General features: G+C 43.8%; 1 protein-coding gene across 1 annotated transcript in view; it reads left to right on the top strand.

Moving 5' to 3' along the window:
• gabra5 (gamma-aminobutyric acid type A receptor subunit alpha5) overlaps positions 1-20,592 on the top strand; it is a 38,104-nt gene extending 17,512 nt beyond the window's left edge. Inside the window, exons 7-10 of the mRNA XM_057338146.1 lie at positions 9,316-9,459; positions 13,640-13,792; positions 16,251-16,462; positions 18,292-20,592. Of these exons, the coding sequence (XP_057194129.1) occupies positions 9,316-9,459; positions 13,640-13,792; positions 16,251-16,462; positions 18,292-18,600 (818 nt within the window). The 3' untranslated portion in view covers positions 18,601-20,592. The remainder of the gene's footprint in view (positions 1-9,315; positions 9,460-13,639; positions 13,793-16,250; positions 16,463-18,291) is intronic.
• Positions 20,593-21,859: the final 1,267 nt, after the last annotated feature.

Raw genomic sequence — 21,859 nt, 5'->3', positions numbered from 1 at the left:
TCGCACACACAATCGTGGACAAACACCCCACACACACACCACCAACAACCATGATGTAATATCACACACATCCAACCACACGCAGCACTGCACGCACGCACACGCACGCATTTTAGTCGCATCGCAAACCGCACGCACACCGCACACACCACACGCACTGCACGCACACACACACGCACAGCACAACACACACAAGACCAGGTACTGTCGTGACCCTGTCCACAAAACTAGAAAACTCCGGACAAGAAGGACAGGATCATGACAAACAATATTCTTGTCTGTCTTATCAGTAACAGACAACCACATTAAAGAAATACACATGGATATATATGATTGTTTTTCATTTAGCTCAACTAGTTTATTATTTTCAGCCATTAAAGGGCACATTTATTAATTTCATTTGGTCAGTATAACATGTGTTAATGTGATCTTATAATTTCTGTATTGCAGATGTCACTGACGTTTACCAGTTTTAACTATTTTTACCATTAAAAAATAACCAAAAAATAACCATCAGAGAACGTCTTGGTTACGGATGTAACCTCGGTTCCCTGATGGAGGGAACGAGACGTTGTGTCGAACCGACAGAATGGGGTTTGTCTTGAGAACCTATCATCTTCTGGGTATTTGAAAAGGCCAATGAAAATTGGCGAATGAAATTTGCATGCCGGGCTCCTCCCCGGATGTCCGGGTATAAGAGGGAAGCCGGCGTGCTCATTCATTCACCTTTGGTCTGAGGAGCCTAAAGCATCCTCCCCCGACCGCTGGGGTGGGCGGCCAGTGTTGTGGCATGAGGACACAACGTCTCGTTCCCTCCATCAGGGAACCGAGGTTACATCCTAACCAAGACGTTCCCTTTCTGTCGGTCTCTCGACGTTGTGTCGAACCGACAGAATGGGGTTCCTATGGAAAACGCCACAGCACTGAGCCGCGTCACAATCTCTGCGGAGCGACGTTGACTGGCCTGGGCGAGTCAGACGAACACGCTAGCGCGAAATTATGACCTCCAGTGGAGAGGAAGGGGGACCCAGACTTTACACAAAGTTGGGAAGCCCCTGCTCCGGCCGTCACGGGCGGAGGCCTATTCTCTAAATGGCGAGAAGCCGCCCGGCACCGTACGGGCCACTGGGTAAGCATTATTCCCCCTGGGGGAAAAACGCTGCAGAGGCCACTCCTACCTAGGGAGGAATAGTGGAGACACCACATGGTCTCACCATCAGGGGAGAACTCATGGGAGGAATGTGCGGACTGCAGGAGTTAACCGCAAGGTGGGAGTCCACCTGGGGAGGTCATGGGTTGCCAAGGTGGGAACCATTCATGAGGATACATCAGACGGAACAGCCCACGGAGGGGGGGTTACCACGTCTGGAGCACTAGGTCCGGTTAGAGCTATGTGGGAGATAACTCAACTGTTCCCCGGCCTAAGGGGGCAGGGCTGCTCTGCCCAGCCTGTCCCCTGGAAGGGTGCTTAGTGATGGATGGAATGCCTGTTCTTTACCCGAGGGGAAAGAAGTGAGGCGGGATCGCCACTGCTCCCCCCGGAGGGGGAAGGGCTTCCGCAGGCGTACGCCCACGGCTGCCGGTCCTCCTGTTGTCCCTGCAGGAGCGGGCTGACACCGGTTCCCGCGAGGTTGTAGAACTTCGGAAGGTATTGGGCGTAGCCCAACCCGCAGCTCTGCAGATGTCTGCAGAGAGGGCCCTGAGCCAGTGCCCACAAGGAGGCGACACCCCGAGTGGAATGGCCTTAACTCCTAAGGGGCAGGGGCGATCTTGCGACCGGTATGCCAAGGATATGGCATCCACGATCCAGTGCGCCAGTCTCTGTTTGGAGACAGCTCTCCCCTTCTGCTGACCTCCAAAACAGACAAAGACTGCTCAGAGCTTCTGAAGCTCTGCGTGCGGTCCAAGTAGAGGCGCAGTGCGGTACTGGACACAACACGGAAGGGGTTGGGTCTTCCTCCCCGGTGGGGAGCGCCTGCAAGTTCACCACCTGGTCCCGAAGGGAGTGGTGGGAACTTTGGGACGTAGCCGGGCCTGGTCTCAGGATAACGTGAGAGTCTCCAGGCCCGAATTCTAGGCAACCCGAGGACACAGAGAATGCTTGTAGTTCCCCTACCCTCTTGAAGGAGGCGAGCGCTACCAGGAGGGCCGTCTTTATGACAGGCGAGAAAGATCGGCCTCTCCTAGGGGCTCGAAGGGGGGCCTCTGGAGGCCCTCCGGACCACTTCGAGGTCCCAAGAGGTACGGGGCGCGGGCGAGGCGGATTCAACCGTCTCGCGCCCCTCAGGAACCTGGTGACCAGGTCGTGCTGTCCTAGAGACTTACCAGCAACTGGATCGTGATGTGCGGCTATAGCGGCAACATACACCTTCAGTGTGGAAGGGGAGAGGTTCTTCTCAAGTCTCTCCTGGAGAAAGGACAGTACGTACCTGATCGAGCATCTCTGTGGGTCTTCTCCGTGAGAAGAGCACCAGGACGAGAAGATGCGCCACTTGAAGGCATACAATCTCTTAGTGGCCGGGGCCCTAGCCTGTAGTGAGGGTCTCTACCACCGCCGGGGGTAGGTCGCTCAGGATCTCCTCGTCCCGTCCAGGGGCCAGACATGGAGGTTCCAGAGGTCTGGCCTGGGATGCCAAAACGTGCCCTTCCCCTGAGAAAGGAGGTGCCTTGCAGGGTCTGTGCAATGAGGCTCACTGGGGGGAAGGCATACTTCCTCTTGTCCCGCGGCCAGCTGTGCGCAAGGGCATCCGTACCGAGGGGACCGTCGGACAGGGAGTACCAAAGCGGACAATGGGAGGAGTCCGGGGAGGCAAACAGGTCCGCCTGCGCCCGACCAAACTGCTCCCATATGAGCTGAACCGCGTGAGGGTGGAGTCGCCACTCTCCGCGAGGTGACCACTGACGAGAGAGCCTGTCTGCTGTCTGGTTCAGGTCGCCCGGGATGTGTATGGCTTGCAGCGAGCTGATCGCCTGCTGACTCCACAGGAGGAGGCGTCGGGCGAGTCGTGTTAGCTGCCGTGAACGAATGCCACCCTGGTGGTTGATATACGCCACGGCAGCTGTGCTGTCTGACCGGATCAGCACGTGTCTGCCCTGCACGAAGGGTTGGAACCTCTTCAGCGCAAGTAGCACAGCCCACAACTCTAGGCAGTTGATGTGCCATCGCAGGCGGGGGCCCGTCCACCGCCCCGCTACTGCGTGCCCGTTGCACACAGCACCCCAGCCCTGAAGTGAGGCATCCGTAGTTACCACGACGTGCCTTGATACCTGCCCTAGGGGGGCCACCTCCCGTAGGAAGGCTATAGACGACCAAGGGGTCAGGGTGCGCCGGCAGAAGGGCTTGATGACCATACGCCTGCTGCCGGTGTGCCACGCTCTCCAAGGAACCCGACTCTGTAGCCAGTGTTGGAGCGGTCGCATGTGCATCAACCCGAGGGGGACCACCCCCGCCGAGGATGCCATGTGCCCCAGGAGCCTCTGAAATTGTTTCAGGGTGAACGCCGGCTGCCTGAATTGCTTCAGGCAGCATAACACTGACCGGGCACGCTCTGTAGTCAGTCGTGCTGTCATGGAGACAGAGTCGAGTTCCATACCGAGAAAGGAGATGCTCTGCGCGGTGGAGAGCTTGCTCTTTTCCCAGTTGACCTGTAGCCCCAACCGATCTAGGTGCAGGAGCACCAGGTCCCTGTGTGTACACAACAGATCTCGCGAGTGAGCCAAGACGAGCCAGTCGTCGAGATAGTTGAGTACCCGCACACCTTCTTCCCTGAGAGGAAGAAGGGCGGCCTCCACGACCTTCGTAAAGACACGTGGAGAAAGGGACAGACCGAAGGGGAGGACCCTGTACTGATATGCCCGTCCCTTGAACGCGAACCGCAGAAACGGCCGGTGTCGAGGGAGGATCGAGACATGAAAGTACGCATCCTTCAGGTCGATTGCCATGAACCAGTCCTGACACCTGACTGACGCCAGGATGCGCTTCTGCGTGACCATCCTGAAAGGCAGCTTGTGTAGGTGCCTGTTCAGAACACGCAAATCCAAGATAGGCGGCACCCCCCCGCCTTTCTTGGGGACAATGAAGTACGGGCTGTAGAACCGTCGAGTTGCCGTCCACCGTCGACCAGAGGGTGGGAACGGCTGTGAAACCCAGGGAGAGAGGAAACTCTTTTCGTGAGGAAGTGGGCGCTGGCCCCCCAGGGGGGACCAGCTGATGGAAGGACGGGGCAGGAACCGTCCCTTCCGATCCAGCGATGTGGTGGCTGGAATCGGGCCCGATGGTAGTCTCAATCTCCCTGGGGTCTCTCCGTCAGGGCCGCTTCTGCTTCCGCGACGGCTGCTGACGGGGAGGGGTTTCCTCTTCGACGTCCTTCTCCGGGAGGCAGCCTGAGAAGGGGCACTGGAGCCGGATCCGGAGTCGAAGAGGTCCGGGGCTGCCGGGAAGCAGACGCCGCTCGGGATCTCGGAGGCCTGACGACGGCCGAGTCACGGCGGGGCAGCCAGAGGTGCCTCTCTTGGACCACCATGGTGGACATCGCCCAACCCAAGGCCCGTGCCGTCACCTTAGTCGCCCGTAGAGCGAGATCGGTGGTGGTACGGAGTTCCTGCATAACCGTTGGGTCGGTCTTACCCTCGTGGAGCTCCTTCAACGCCTTGGCCTGGTGGACCTGCAGGATGGCCATGGCGTGGAGGGAGGAGGCGGCCTGACCCGCAGCCATGTAAGCCTTCGACACCAGCGATGCCGAAAACTTACACGCCTTGGATGGGAGTCTTGGCCGAGCCCTCCAGGTGGCCGCTGTCTGCGGGCATAGGTGCACCACGACAGCACGCTCCACCTGGGGGATCTCGACATAGCCCCTGGCCGCCCCACCATCGAGGGAAGTAAGGGCGACTGAGCCTTTCTGACTGGAACGAGCCGTGAGGGGCGCGTTCCAAGTCTTACTCAGCTCCTCATGTACCTCCGGGAAATACGGGACCGGCGCTGGGCGGGGCTTGGAGCCGCGCTCAGACCCCAGGTACCACGTATCCAACCGCGAGCGCTGGGGTAAAGGCGGTGCTGTGCACTGCAGCCCAATGCTCGCGGCGGCCCGGAAGAGCATGGTTGACATCTCAACGTCTGCCTCTTCCTGGGCTCGTCCTCCCGGGGGAGGGAGCTCCGAGGAATCGTTGGGGTCGGATGCCAAGAGGTCGCCCTCCGATGCTGTGATCGACATCTCATCTTCGTCACGCACTCCCGAGTACGTGGCGGAGGAACAAGACGGGGTAGGACTGTCTCTTAAGGGATGGTCAGACAAGCGTGACGGGGCGTGAACGGTCCGTGAGCCTGTGGCTGGCGGTCTAACGTTCACAGTGATCCCCATATCACCCCCAGTGTTAACTGAAACGGGCGGCAGGGCCGTAGTCACTGCCGTCACGGATCGGGTAACAGATGAGGTGGTGGCTTTACCCATAAAGAATACAGCCACCCGTGACCGCAACGTCTGGATAGGCATCTTCCCGCAGTGCGGGCAAGATGTATCCACGAAGGCTGCCTCAGCGTGCTGGAGACCCAAACACGTGAGACAGACATCATGTCCATCCCCTTCCTCAATGAGCGCATCGCACCCAAGAGAACAGCGGGACATGCCACGCTGGAGAAATTTGCTCTTTTAGAAAAAAAGTGCTCAGACACTTCTGGAACTGCCGAGACGCCCAGGGGAAAGTCGCTGCAGGAAGGGACTTTCCGCTGCACCACGTCGTAGATTCCAGCAGGATACCAGCGAAGAACTGGAAGATCAGCGAAGACCTGGAGCTGCTCATCAGATGCGTAGGCTCTGAAGAACAAAAGGTGAATGAATGAGCACGCCGGCTTCCCTCTTATACCCCGACATCCGGGGAGGAGCCCGGCATGCAAATTTCATTCGCCAATTTTCATTGGCCTTTTCTAAATACTCAGAAGATGATAGGTTCTCAAGACAAACCTCATTCTGTCGGTTCGACACAACGTTGAGAGACCAACAGAAAGGGAACAATTATTACTTGTTTGTTTGTTGGTTCTTTGTGCATCAATTAATACTACCAGATACAAATTTTTATTTTAAAAATGAATCTGTTGAAAATGTTGAAAGTAGCGTTAAGATTAATGAATGTTGTAGAATATTGTTAGTTCATGTTAACCATTGGCCAAAAAAATCTTAAAGGGGTCATGTCTTCACTTTTTCAACTTTAGCTTGTGTGTTGTGTTGTTTGAGCATAAAAAAACCCCGCAAAGTAAAGAGACTCCAACAAGCTTCCTCCCGGGTTAGTGACATCACAAACCTAAACCTAAATTTACATAAACCCCACCCAGGAACACACAACAAAGGGGCCGTGTTGGGCTGCTTTAGAGAAGACAAAGAACCATTCCAAATTTTATAACCCTACAAGCCGTTTGCTTAACTAGCTAAACCAACTAAGCATTTGGTATGAAGCAAATGGTGAAGACAGATGCAATATCGTAAAATATGTGAAAAATAAGATTTTTTTCGAACAGACAAGCAAGAAAACCAACTATAGGACACCCAAAATCAAGGCTTTGTAAATGACCAAAACATGACCCCTTTAACATGTTGACTAATGTTAGCAAATGGAACCTTACTGTAAAGTGTTGCCCTATTAAGTGTTAAAGTAACAATACTTAAACGTTGTTCTTTTTTTATTCCAGTTGTGTAAATTTTGCATCTGCCGTTCTCTGTTTTCTGTCTCAGTATTAACCTTACAATCTTGCGTGGCTGGTACACTATAGAGACTTAAAATGTAACACATGGGCTTGTCCTCAAGTGGACGTGCCATTCTGAGAAGTGTCTTCAAGCGGCCTCGGAGGCCCCTATCTCAAATCGGCCTTGTGTAACATATTGCATTGTTTGAGCATGCTAAATATAATCTTTGTGGCACCTAAGACATTTGGCCTGGCTTGACACATTTTTGTAACAGCTCTCTCATGTATGAGTATGCTTTTGTCATGGTTTAGTCAGAGGTTGGAGAGAACTGTCACTGTTGAGTGTATATGAGTCTCCTACATTGAAAGGCAAAATGAGACTGAGAATTTAAGAAATTTATTGGAATGTGGAGGCGTTATTCTAAGGATATGTTTGTAGACTTTGGGCAGAATAATCCCACAGTCTAGATGGCCGGATTCAATCTTAATAGCTTTGTAGACTTCTGGCATGAGTGGCAGGATTAATGTTTTGCTTCAAGATTGGATGTCACAATGGAGGGAGGGGGTGAAAGCAAAGAACAGGAACGAAAAAGGAAATGTCAGCATCCAAATGCAGGTGTTTATTTAAATGTATGATCAGTTCATAAGATCATTGCACTTTTTGACAACTTGATTTTAGAGAAAATAAAAGCTCTGCTAAACTCTAAAAGTCGCATGACCATACTGTGAAAGGAAGACAAGTTATGTTATAACAATGTCATTGTAAAGGGTAAACTATGCAAGGTTGCAATTTTTAGCATATGTGGGAACTTGGCATCAGTTCAGAACATGTCACTTTTGTTAAAACGTCCTATCGTGTTGTCTTCAAGTGAGGTACAGGTGTCTGTAGAAAGCTGTTTATTTCACTTGATGTTCTGATCCATCCTATTATGCCACACAGGTGCAGATGATTGAATTTATTATCCTGGCACTAAACCTTGCAGAGTCAGACAAGCATGCCTGCTGTTGATAAAGAAAGCATATATTTTGCTGTGATTGATAGATGTAGACCCACTGCATGTCCTTAATTTGAGAAATGACAGTTTGCTCGTGTACAAGTAACTCAATAAATGTACAATGAAGAATGACAAATCCTTATTCAACCAACTCCATGCAATGTATACTAATCTAGTTACTCACCATGTGTGGTTAACAAGATACCACCAATGCCAAAAGAAATAAACCTGAGCCTGCTTTTTTATAGCTCTGAGTTCTCAACTATGTTTAACTTAAAGGTCCAGTGTATGAAATTTAGCGGTATCTAGTGGTGAGGTTGCAAACTGCAACTAATGGCTCACTCCACCCCTCCCTTTCGAAGCACTATGCAGCTGACACAGGGGCAAGATGTCGTCATGTTTTCGCTGCTTTGCCGAAGGAGATAACGTATTTACGAAAGCAGTTTGTCCGTTTAAGGCTACTGTAGAAATAACATGGCGAATTCCATGTAAGGGGACCCGCAGTGTATGTAGATAGAAATAGCTCATTCTAAGGAAATAAAAGCATAACATTAAAAACATAAAATCTCTGAAGAGATAGTTATGTATAATATAATGCATTTATGTCACTAGATCGGTACTTCCGGCCTACGTCAAGCGTGACCTTTTCAACGTAATTACGTATTACGTTGAAGTCATGAACACGCATCGCAGAACAGAGCAAGGCGAGCATTTGTGTTTATAAAGCATATACATTTTTATTTTTTTTAGAAAATGACAGATCGTTTCGCTAGATAAGACCCTTATTCATTGTCTGGTATCGTTTAAAGCCCTTTCAAGCTGCACTTAAACTGTTATTTTGACCGTTTGGAGTCCATTGAAGTCCACTATGGAGAAAAATCCTGGAATGTTTTCATCAAAAACCTTAATTTCTTTTCGACTAAAGAAACAAATACTTAAATATCTTGGATGACATGTTGGTGAGTAAATTATAATGAAAATTTATTTTGAAAGTGAACTACTCCTTTAAAGCAACTTTCATGAAGTAAAATCACTAAAAGCCTTCCTTCCGCTGGAAGAAATAGGGATGACGTATGCAAAACCCAGAAGCGAGTTTGCATTTTAGCAAATGCTCAGAATATTTTTACCTGCTCATGATTTTTAAAGCGTTTACGTGTCTTAAAAACACTGGTGGCTAACAAGTTGCTAAATGCAACATCATCACGCATAAAAATATCCTAAATAATGCAATGCGGGCATAAATCTAAAAACAAAAAAGTAGATAAGAATTAATTCACAGAGTAATTACTTATTAGGGAACATGTTTTTAATAAAGTTTGAAAGAGTTTTTGGAGGCTTTGTTGAGCGACCGTGGTGTAGTCTGTTTATATGTTAGCTTTTCATTTAGGCTTAAAAATAAATATATTAATTTGTAATTACTTTAATAGACAAACTGTGTAAGTATCATAAACCTTTTTTAATCACAGAGGTTATTTTTTGCGATCTTTCAAAAGTTTATATTCAAAAGTTCATTAAATATCAGAATTATACATATGGGGTAAAACTGTTGGGATATAAAAGTGATCTTTTTTTATACATTTTTTTCTATTGGTCTATAATCAAACATGCTGGCAGTTATAGGGTGTACATTTCTATTTGCTATTCCAGATGCCTACCCTATCTCAGAAGTGGTATATAAGTGGACTCAAGGCCCTGCCAAGTCTGTGGTCGTGGCAGAAGAGGGCTCACGACTCAACCAGTACCATCTGATTGGCCAGACAGCTGGCACTGAAGATATTAACACAAGTCGAGGTAAAGCACTTCATCACACCCAATCGCATCTGCCAGTCATTGCATTTAATCATTAGTAAGGTCTAGTTAATCAAAAAATGATATTGCATTTCTGAAACTCGACTAGCTCATTGCATTAGCAGTGGGAAGGTCATGGGTTCGAATTCCAGAGAACACACATTATGATAAAATGTCTACCTTCAGTTCAAGTCGCTTTGGATAAAACACTAACATAATTTATGATTCCTCCCCCATGTGTCTGCCTGGCTTATAAATGTGTTTCTTATAATATTTTCTCACACTGTACGAGAGATCTGATCATCTCACTTGTTGCATTATAACCATGAATGACATTTGTTGCATCACACCATTTCGGATACACTTTCCTACATATGCTGCACATTATGACAGAATTTCTCTTAAATAATGTGATAGCCCTTCTGTGATTGTGGCTTTTTCAAATCAAGCCTGATGACAAATGTGTGATGAGGATTTAAATACACCTCCCACTCATCGCCAGCTGTTGTAGCCGTACGGCTATGGAGATGAAGATGAAAGAACGAAACAGAGAGAAATATAGGAAAAAAACAATTTATCCTTGTCCTGAGCCAATGGGTCTGGAGGGTTAATCCCCTCCCTATCAGTTGTGCTTTTACCACGTGACGTCAGTGAACAGCCATTGGCCAAAGCTGACGGGAGACACATGGGAGCTGGGTGGGGAGGGGGCTGGGCAGACAGGGTGGCATCTGCCTAATTCTGTTATGTAAAGAGGACTGGTAATATACTCTTATTATTGCTGCCTTTGGCTTTGTAATCATTACAGGATATGTGTGGTGGGCTTTCCCCTGTTCCGCCTGTAGGGATGTACATATATGGACAGCCGGTAAGGTCATGTTCAATATGACATAGTATTGCGTTGGTCATGATCAGAGCAAAACGATCAACTATGTTGACCACGTCACAGTTACTGAGCCATTTTTCTTGGTAACTGAAATACTGGGATTGATTTTGTACGCACGCAGCATACGAAGCATATCTTTTAGAATGAATCTCAGAGGCTTTCCTCAGAGACCAGCGTTTCCCTCTCATACCTTTTTTTACACAGCTCGACATGCAGGACTAAGGTCTCCTGGTCATTACTGCTGCTAATCTGAGGTGCAAACCTCTTTACAATGACAAAAATAGATCCACCGGGATTCAGTATCATGAGCACAGGGTCATTAGCTGAACTTAGAGAATCCAGCAGGAAGAGAATAAGACAGAAAGATCACATTCTGCCAAACAGGGGTGAAATTATCTCCTGTGGAAATGTCATTCAGTCACTGGAGCCGCACTGTAAAGACATCCAGATAACCTGTCACCTTTTATGATTAAGAACGCTCATCCAGAAAATAGCACCTGCCCTTCCCAACACTTTCATATTGATTTGGAGGCTGACCCCTCGGGTTCTTGCTTGTGCTTTCAACTGTTAAAGCCTGCCACATTATTTTTAAGTTTGAGTAGAAAAAAGTAAAACGCTCACCAGTTGACCAGCATGGCAGCATTGTTCTCCGCTATAAACGGTAGCTCCCCGTAAACACTCCAAAAACTCAGCAGTAAAATCCACCAGAGTCGCATGTTTGAAATTCTCAGTAGAGTCTCACCCCGTAGGCAACATCCAAAGCGGAATATCTGAAATGGGGCACTGCCAGTCCTGCTCTCCCGCCGGTCATTGGAATAAAAAGGTGAGTGGGAAATAGGGGATGCCACCAGCCCCTCTTGATGAGGACATCCTTGTCCCCCAGGGCCTTCACAAAGCACGACGGTCAAAGTTTTCCTCGATATCCAATGCTCAACAGCTTTCGGTTCCCTTCATTTGATCTTCTAGAGCACTCTGCTTTGATCCCGGCTAGATCACGGTTTCGCTCTTTTCTTTTACCGTATTTTCCTATTTTTGTTCGCTGTCTCTGTGAGATGAAGGAGTATATCCTGAACAAGGATGCCCCGGGCCGACAGAATGGATGGAACTATGGAAAGAGAGAGAGCAAGAGAGAGAGAGAAGCCTGCAGGATGCAGATTGTGACAAGGGATTAGTGGGACACAAAAATCCGATTTTGCCAGGAGAAAGCAGCAGTCATCAGTGGATTTTCTATAGTTTATCAGACTGTGTGGCTCGAAAGGATTTTTTTAAAGCTTCAAATTCAATCTTCGCTTGGTTAACAGGATATATTTTTCACCGGTTAATGATTTACTTCACAATGCTCCAGTGCACAGTGCGAAACGTGTGTGACATCATAACTATGGTTCCTATTTAGATTGGCTCTATGCTCTATGGGGATTTAAAATATTAAAACACACAGACACACACAAAATATAATAGATTTCTTTTAGTATAGGTTTGTTGGGTAGACATTACAGTAAACGTCCACTATTTGGTGCTAACGAGACCACCAAGCAAGACCTCACAACACTACTTGTCTGTCACAATATCACAGTTTTATTAAACGATTATGATTTACTCATTTCTAGTTGTTCCAAATCTGTATAAATTTCTCTGTTTGGTTGAACACAGAGAAAGATATTTGGATGAATGCATGTAACCAAGTTCTTGGACCCCATTGACTACCATAGGAGAAATGACAATGGTATTCAGAAGTGTCCCAGAATTGTTCGCTGTCCTACATTCTTCAAAATATCTTCTTTTATGTTCAACAGAACAAAAAAATTAAAAAGTAATTTTCCTACTATGGTAGTCAGTGGGTCCAAAAACTGTTTGGTTATAAGCATTCTTCCAAATATCTTTCTCTGTGTTCATCAGAACAAAGAAATGTATACAGATTTGGAACAACTCGAAGGTGAGTAAATAAAGACAGAATTTATATTTTTGGGTGAACTTTACAGTTTTTATTTAAAGTTATAAAGCATGCTGGGGAATGGAAATCATCTGCCAGTTTAAGACAACACAAATCATTCATGTAGACCTAACGTGAATGGATTAAGTTAGATAACTGAACATGATCATGCTGAGTCAATTTTTTTTACTTGTTTAATTTAAGTAAACCCAACAAGTAGCACACAATTTCTGATGTTTTTTAAGAAATAAATGTGACATTTTTATTATTTATTTGTGTTTTTTTGCTAATTGAATTAAACTCGACATACGAGTATAAGGAGGTGGAGAGAAAGAGTTTGTAACCATTGTGGATCTTAAAGCAAAACTTTAAATGGGTGCTGAATCGGGTGCTATTATTATATGTGTAATTAACAAAATACCCTCGTAAAAAAGCAATACATTTAAAATACATTTCATACTAAGTATAGTTTAAATGTATTAACATGTATTTACTGACATCTCGCTTAAGACTTACTGATTTAAAATTATAAGTAAACTTTATTTTGGAGTACTTCTTGTAGACAATGCACATTTCTTAACATTAAGCCTAAAATATGTTTTAATTTTACTTTTGATAAGGATTGTATGATTTTTTAATAATATCAGTCTTTCAATGCAAGATATTTAAGGTGTACCTGAAGTATACTTGCAATAGCTCCACTTTAGCACAATCAAATATATCTAAGTATTTATCTTTAGTTGGACCTCAGCACTTCTTCTGCACAATTCAAGTGCACTAAGTACAAAATTAGTTGTTCCAATTTAGCAGACTTTTAAGTATACCACTTTAGTATACCAAAAGTACAATTGCATGGTATTTTTATTTAGTACATGAAGCGTAAATGGATTTGCAGTATACTTAGCATGAAATAAATACATTTAAGTATATTTATTTTTCACTAGGGTATCCATAATTGTGGTTTTTAATTTCACATTTTTCATCAACGGCAGTGTATTCTGACACAGTTTTACTTTAATCTGAGAAAGCACAGCACCTACAAATGTAAAAAAACACCAGTAAACACCAAATTTCAAACACTTTCCTTCACAAAAAACGTCTTCTAAAAACACTAATCACATAACTTTTCATTTGTTTTGATTGATATTATTATGTCACTATATTTCCTTTGTCCTCTCGGTCTTTCTCATTATCTCTTTAAACCTCTCAGCTGGTTTGCACTTATCCCGCAAGAGTTTAATCACCCTCTATCCCTTCTTTACTTAGTCCTTTTGTTTCTTCAGCATCCCCTCTTACTTATCTTTCAATCACTCTTTCCAATTCCCATCCTTTCTCATTTTTGTGCTCTCCTGTTTCACTTTTCTTTGCAGGTCAATACACAGTGATGATGGCCCATTTCTACCTGAAGAGGAAGATTGGTTACTTTGTGATTCAGACCTACATGCCCTGCTTCATGACTGTCATTCTGTCCCAAGTCTCTTTTTGGCTGAACCGGGAATCTGTCCCCGCAAGGACCGTGTTCGGTTAGTGCTTCCTTCAACCATAGAAATTCTTTAAAAACTCATTATCGTCTGCTTAACAGTATCAGATGTTTACTCCCTAAGGCTGCCTGTCTGACTGTACGTAGAGCATCGTTTAGAAATAGGCTATGTTACTTTTTCACTCACCTGCTTTACCCAACGTTTCTTTCGCCCATTAATGAACGTTTTGCTTAATACGTTGATAATTCTCATCAAAATGGAAATCAGAATTGACTGATGCAATCAGAGGGAATGAAAAGCTCATCCACTCAAACGACTGTTTTAGAATCGCACAGCATCCCATTCAGCTCTAAAGGCCTTGCATTGTGTCTTGGCAATATTCAGCAAATTGAACAGACAGTCCGCAAGGAATACGCACCCACGCAAACAAGTACATCTCCATGACTGAACTACAAAGGACACATCAAAACAAACATCTTTTGTAAACACGCACACATATATAAACATGAACAGAGAGAGATGCACTTGCTGATATTGCACATGCGAAGATGTTTTATTTGCATAGCCTGAAGCTCAGAGATCCCTGAGCCCTATGCCTGAGGGACTGTAGTATCATTCCTATTTATGTCGAAAAGCACCGCTGTCCTTCTCTGCCTGGGGCTATCTGCAGATCTCTGTCTCTGACAGGGACAGCACACCTCTGCTCTTTCAGACAATTCCCAAGTACTGTTCTCTGATGCTTTGCACCAAGAATTATTAATGATACTGTTAGTCCCATTTGAAATATTAGACAGTTCACCTAGACGTAAAAATTCTGTCGGGTCGTACTAAACTCACATGGTTCTCTTTAGGTGCATCCCAAATCGTGCACTTATGCACTACGCCATTTTGTAGTATAAATAGTAGTGCGTTGAAAATTCTCAAAAAAGAAGCGCACTTTAAGTACCCGGATGATGCACTTTTTCAACCGAAAATAGTGTGGAACTCTGGACAGTTCACACACTCAACAGTCGCAGTTTCGCTTACGTATTGGAAGGGAGGCGGGGCTATCAGATCATAGTCGAGCAAAGTTCTCCTGCGGAGTGATTACGCTTCAATCTGATGGTGAGTGAAGTCATGCTGGACAAAACAGAGGAAAATTACTGTGAATATACAATGTATAAATTAATTTTTATTGACACGTGATTGACATCATTTGCACTCACCTGGGAAACCGATATACGTCCGGTTAGTATAAAACCATTTCGTATTCCATTTAGGAAGATTCCTCACTTTAACTTCCTAAATTAATACACAAGATGGTTGAGTTCATAGTGCATAGTATGTCATTTGGGACACAACTTTTGTTCGATGGAACACAAAAGCAAATGTTTAGCAGAAATTGACATAATATCAAATATGATAACTAGGGGCGGTCAGGCTAATGACTAAAAGAACACACATGGTGTGCGCTAAATAGTTGATATACAGCATAAAACACTTTGCAAGATGCAACACTGGTCCAGAAGCACTTCTTTTTACTTTTTAAATCGTACATGTATAGTTACATTTTCTATATCTGTTTAACATTTTAAAATCCCTTCTATAATGTTCGTTGTTTTTTTGTTCAAACGTCAAAAAACTGAAACACGACGTTCTTCTGGACCAGCGTTGAACCAGCATTGTTTTCGTCATCCAAAGTAGTCTATACACTATATGAGTGTTTTCAAATAACGCATGTGAGATTCGAAAGCTACAGTACAAAGGAATATATTGCTGCTGTCAATTCTGAAACCTTGTATTTCCATATTTTGTGATTTTTATTTTTTGCCATAAATCAATATTATTTGTCACCCTTTATGTTCGTCACTGGGTTTTGCAAACATCTGAACAATTAAAACTATTAAAAAGTGCTTGTCAACTTTGATAACACAGTGTTTAATCATACAACATACAAGGTTTCAGAAGGACAGCGAAGATATTAAACAAGTTAGAATCGGGAAGATGACAGATACAATGATTTCTTTAAGGGATTGTAATATAGAGTATTTTACCTTGTAATGGTATCCTATTTGGCAATTTGTACTTTTTGTATGTTTGTTCTTTGAAATAATTGGAAACAACAAGCTGTGTTCCTAGCTGGTTTGCTTTGTTTTGTTGTTAAGATTAGTTTAGGATTTATTAACCAATATTTCACACTGTTTTAAATATAAAAAAATTGTGTCATTATATTTGATGAAAGAGAAAAATGTCCCTCTCACTGCACATTCACAAACTTTGCTCTTACTTAAAAGTTTTTGATTAATTCCTGTTATCATTTTCAGCAGGCAAACAACGTTATTAGCATTGCTTAAAAGCATTTTGAATCGCATTATATGCCTGCGTATTTTGCAGCTCAACTGTTGCTCACCTGCAGCTCAATTAAAAAAATAGATAAGTGTTGTGTGAATGAGATGGATAAATATGTAACAATGCTGTATATTGTAATAATCGATATGTTTAATCCTTTCTCTCCTGTAAGGTGTGACCACCGTGTTGACCATGACCACCCTGAGCATCAGCGCCCGTAACTCTCTCCCCAAGGTGGCATATGCCACTGCCATGGATTGGTTTATTGCTGTTTGCTATGCCTTTGTGTTCTCGGCACTCATTGAGTTTGCTACAGTCAACTACTTTACCAAGCGCAGCTGGGCGTGGGATGGAAAAAAGGCTTTGGAGGCCCAGCAGCCAAAAGTGAGTTTTGTACATAGGCTCCAAAAACCATATTGTCAGACTGAGTAAGATGCAAGTAAACAAGTTGTATATAATGTATACAGATTTATATATGTAGGTCTATTTGAAGAGTTTGGTTCCAAAATGAGATAACACCGTTTTTAAATTATTTTCAAAAATCATGTTTTTATTATGTTATCATGTTTTTATTGTGTTAGTTAGCTGTATATTTTTTAGTTATTATGTCTTAAATCAAAACAATCCAACTGCAGTTTGATTGATATTAATGGGAATGCACAATAAAAAACATGATTTTTGAAAAATGTTAAAAACGCAGTTATGTCACTTTGGAACCAAACTCATAATTTATTTCAGTTTCATTGCCAGTAATTTACCTAACTTCACGCCAAAAATTTATATTTAGTTAATTAAATGTCGTGTTCATGCATTTGTGATGCACAATTCTCAGAAAGGCTCAGAAACAAAGCAGTTGTTAAGCAGTGCAGTTGCATAACATAACAGTTTAGTTCCATGTGATGTGAAGGTTACAATGCTTTACTTGCTTCATAATAGTTATATAATATGCTTGCTTTTTCTAAGTAAATGTTTGGAGACAGCTTTGTGACTCTTCAGTCACAACATTTTAGATGGTGATACTTAATCAAATGTCAACCGATTATTAGATGTGCCCCAGTTGTGTTCAGCTGCTAATGGAAGTCAAATTTTGAAGTTCTACAGGATGAATATTTAGCCTTTACCCCGAATGCCGCTTCCTTGAGATTTCTGAGAGCTGCTCATTTGATGTACACCTAAATGACCGATTTTCATTATGCAAGATCCATTCTCACACGGGTGGTAATTTCTCCAAAGAACTGTCATTGCACATGTGACAGTGGTGGGTGGGTTCGTAAAAGCTCTACAGTTGAACCTCTGAAGGTCAGATCTGGACCTCCGGCACAGCCTTCTTAAATGTCACCATTACTTTTTTTTTTATCAAACGCCAACATACACCTCGTCTCCTGCAGAGGAGTCTTTTCACAAGCTTGAACCCCTGCTGAGGAGCCCTTCTGTAGGCAAGGGCAGGAAGTGACGGTCACCGCAGACCGTTCATTATCTGTGAGGTTTAATTTCTCATGCTTCTGGAAAGTCGAAGCAGTTAAGTCCTTGCGAGGCCTGTTTTTTAAGGTTATTCTGTGCACACGCTCCACAGTAAAGAAAAGATGAAGTAGAATGAATGGGCTGGCTAGAAGTGGAGCACGATCAATACGTCTATGCAACTCCAACACCTTTTGTCCTCCACCCCCATGAGCAGGAACTGTGCCAGATTACCTCTGCCCACCTGAAACCGAGTCCCCACAGCACTCGCACGTCTACCCAACTATTTTCTTTTCGATCTAACGCACTGATGTTAGATTGAAGAGAACGTACCATATACTGTTGTGGTGCTAATTGAAAAATCCTTGAAAGCATGCGCAGAAACGGCTCTGAAAATGTATTGTAAAAAATGTCTCTAATTCACTTGCACATACTCTTTGCTTAATTTGAGCACATTAGGTTCGATCAGCTCTGCTGACAAGCCCTTTGAACCATAATCTCGGCTGCTCAATTATTCCGTCTCTTTATTAAAGAATCTTTTCTCCAAGCTCTGCAAAGGTCTTCGTTTAACGTTTAGAGCCGAATCCCTGTTAACACTTGACTGTATTTCACCTTTAATTAGAAGGTTATGACCTTCAAACAGGTCCATTATCTGGGCTTTCTCAGAGCAGTTAGTTAGCGGATTCACTCGTACAATGAGTCTCATTTAAAGGCGTCTGACTTTAACGATATCATCTCACCTTTCTCAACCACAGAAAAAAGACCCGTTGGCACTCTCCAAAAAGCCGAACAATGCCTGTTCGACTGGTGTCAACTTCACCCCCAACCTCACGAAGGACGCGGCTATCTCCACCATCTCCAACAGCACCGCTGTTCAGCTGAAGAGTGCCGAGGCCAAGCCAGCAATGGACCCCAAAAAGACCTACAACAGCGTCAGCAAAATTGACAAGATGTCCCGGATTGTGTTTCCTGTCCTCTTTGGGACTTTCAACCTGGTCTACTGGGCCACGTACCTCAACAGGGAACCGTTAAAGGGAATTAAAGGAACTGTTTCTCCCACATAAAATGGTCGACCCCATCACGGCAGTCCCTTTGCATCCTCTTTTTCTTCTCCACTACAGTATTTAATGACAAACTGACCCTGCAAGAAACGATGCCAAGCTCTTATTTACTGCAATTCTCACTTCGCTATCTATAAGGGGAGTGCTGCTCTTGAATTTCCCTTTCCTGATATCATAAGTTGCATGATAGATTCAAAGCTCTATGGGAATATTATTGCCATATCTGCCTTGACTTTCTACTTTATATTCCCCTGTACTAGGATTTCATTGGTTATTGCATTTGTCTTACAAGGAAATGAGCACCACACAAGCTACCATTTCATTCATTCGATTTTCCAAAGGATAGGAACAAAAATAATGAAGTGAAGTGAAAGTGACCTATTAGTCAGATATGGTGACCCATACCCGAAATGTGACCTCTGCTTTTAACCCATCCAGAGAGTACGGTTGTGTGAACACACGAACAGCAAGTGGTGAACACACGTACACCCGGAGCAGTGGGCAGCTATCACTGCAGTGCCCGGGGAGCAAGTAGGGGTAAGGTGCCTTGCTCAAAGGCACCTCAGTCGTTACCCACCGGCCCTGGGAATCGAACCGTCAACCTTCTGGTCACGAGTCCGACTCTCTAACCATTAGGCCACGACTGCCCAAATGCATTTGGCATAAACATTTATCACGTAATCCTAACAGAGTTATGAAAAGTACAGCAAGGCCAAATGCTATGCAAAAAAACACGGTTTTCTACTACAGTGATCTGTAATTGCTTATGAAACCTTTGCTTTGTACGAATGAATATCTGTTCATTTTAGTAGCTTTAGCATAAGGGTGTAAGGCAGACAGATAGCCATGCTAAATACGTTGCCTTCAGATGGAATAACTTCATAGTGCTCCGGAATGTCCTGCAACTACTTCTTAAAGACAAGTTTGATTCTACTCTTGTCATTTTTCTAGGCTTTTTCGAACTAGCTAACTAGCATTGTGCACACTAAAGGCAGCTTTTCACACTTAAGTCTCAGATATTCTGCAAAAGGTTGGTGAGTGCGTGGCAGCCAAGACTTTCAAAGAATTTGTACATAGCTTGTGTATGCTTTGCTTTAACGTAGACGCTGCTTAACGTCACGCTACGCTATTCAAATGTGCAGACAATTAACATGAATGCGAGCTAGCTCTCTAGCGGTGAAAATGCAGATTTGTATCGTGAACTATCGTGGGCTTTGACAGAATGTGACATTTCTTTACAGTTGATAGTTTTTAACTCATTGAACGTAGCTTTTTACACTGTTTATGCGACAGCCATTTTGTTCTTTTCTGTGAAGTAAATTAGTAAGGGTTTTGATATTCTGGATCAGGTTGGGAAGAGTTGGCCTTAAATGTTGACATCTAGTACAAATAGGGCTCTTTTAAGTACTAACTGAACAGAAATCATCAGGTGAAATGGTATGGAAAAGAGATACTCATGCACATGTCCAAGGTGCATCATTATTCAGAGCAAATTCTAAAAATGGCTGTTTAATGAGAAACAGAATGTGAGAGAAACGATGTTTCAGAGATTGTAGCTGCTGTTGTCAAGCATGTGAAAATGAAGCTTGTTGAATCTGACATGTCACACCAACACCAGCTCCAGGCTTCCACACAAACGCATGGCAACTTTTTTGGGGACTAAAATTGAGGGAGGAACGACCACCTTGTTAGAGCAAATAAAAAAGACAGCAATTATTCTGTTATGAACTTTTTTACATGAAAGTGAGATGGCACAAAGAACTAAGTGACCCTGTGGATCCCCGTGTAGGTCATTAAGGGGGCCGACTACAGCAGCCATTAAGCCCAGTTCATCTGTAAAGCACTCAGGCCAATAGGAGCGAGAAATGAAAAATGAATGAGTTAAAGAGAGGGAGTAATGTGCCCTTTTACAACAGTGGATGGTTCCAGAAATGTGACACGTGTACAGTTCCTCAAAGCATACATGTCTGAAGCAATAAATACATGCCTGATATATTTCTCGAGTATGGTCTGTGATTGCTCTGTCTGCTCTATGAACATTGTTTTGTTTATTTTTTAAATTATTTGCTTTTCAATTTTTGTTATTTTTGTTACAAGGATTCTTTTAATAGTTACAGTGGAAACATTACTGCAGAATATACACCCTAGTATGTAACCTAGTAAAAGAGTATGCAGTTCCATTGCATTGCTCAATGCTGGACTGCACGGCATAGGACGTTATTTTGTTTACCGGGTTCACGGATGCTCTCCACAGACTCAGATGTCAACGAGATTGTGTGCGTGAAGTTTAGCATGATATTTTCCTAATGGAAGAGTCGCTGAAGCCACTGTAACTGGAAGAAGGATTCTACAGATTACTCCTGGGATTATACAAAACACACATGCATGCGCATGCATCAAGACCGGAGTTCCTGGAGCAGCGAGGATACTGAATCCTTCCTCTGGTCCACTGCGCTATCAACATCTGGCTCACATCTGTTCCAGTAAGATTTAGCTCCACTTAAGTTGCTTTTTTCCAACTGGTGCTCCTGTTTATGGTACCAATATAAACTTGTATCAGTGCAACCAAATGACTGCATTTCTGCATTGTGTACGATATTATAAACTAGTGGATTATCAGATATTCTGCTGTGTTTAGCTTGTGATGTCAAATCATGCTATACAATAGGAAGGCACAGCTTTAAGCGTAAGACGTACAAAGAATATACAAATTAAATATTTGTGTATTCTGTTAATCTTCCATTTTGCTGTTATTGCCACGGTATACGATGTGCCACTTGAGCTTCCTAAATGTTAAGCGATGCTGCTTCTTTATCTATGTCTAAGTCGCTCTGACATTTATTTGACATCTCATGCTTTTGTTGCTGAAAGACTTACTTCATTTTAATACATGTAAGGCGAGTGTAAGCCACTCCAATATACTTAACTCATCTCTCACACAATAATGCACAGCATGCCAATGGACCTTAAACCTTTAATCCCCTGAGTGGCAGAGGCAGAGCTAAGAATCCTATTCCTGGTGCCGGACCGGAATTCCACTATAGTGTACATAGCGGATAGATGTAGTGTACATATAGTGTAGAGATGAGACTTTGTCACTCATGTCATTACAGTATTAATATTACATTGCGATATACAATAAATAGTGTTTTAAGAGATACATAATTGCTTTCATATTATTATTTAGAAAATGTCACCTTGCTTAAAACTGAATACATTTTCTTATAAATAGGAGGTTTGATTATGTTTTCTGTAATTTATA

Source organism: Triplophysa rosa, linkage group LG7, assembly GCF_024868665.1.
Source record: "Triplophysa rosa linkage group LG7, Trosa_1v2, whole genome shotgun sequence".
Taxonomy (NCBI): domain Eukaryota; kingdom Metazoa; phylum Chordata; class Actinopteri; order Cypriniformes; family Nemacheilidae; genus Triplophysa; species Triplophysa rosa.
This window is presented reverse-complemented; position numbering and strand designations above follow the sequence as displayed.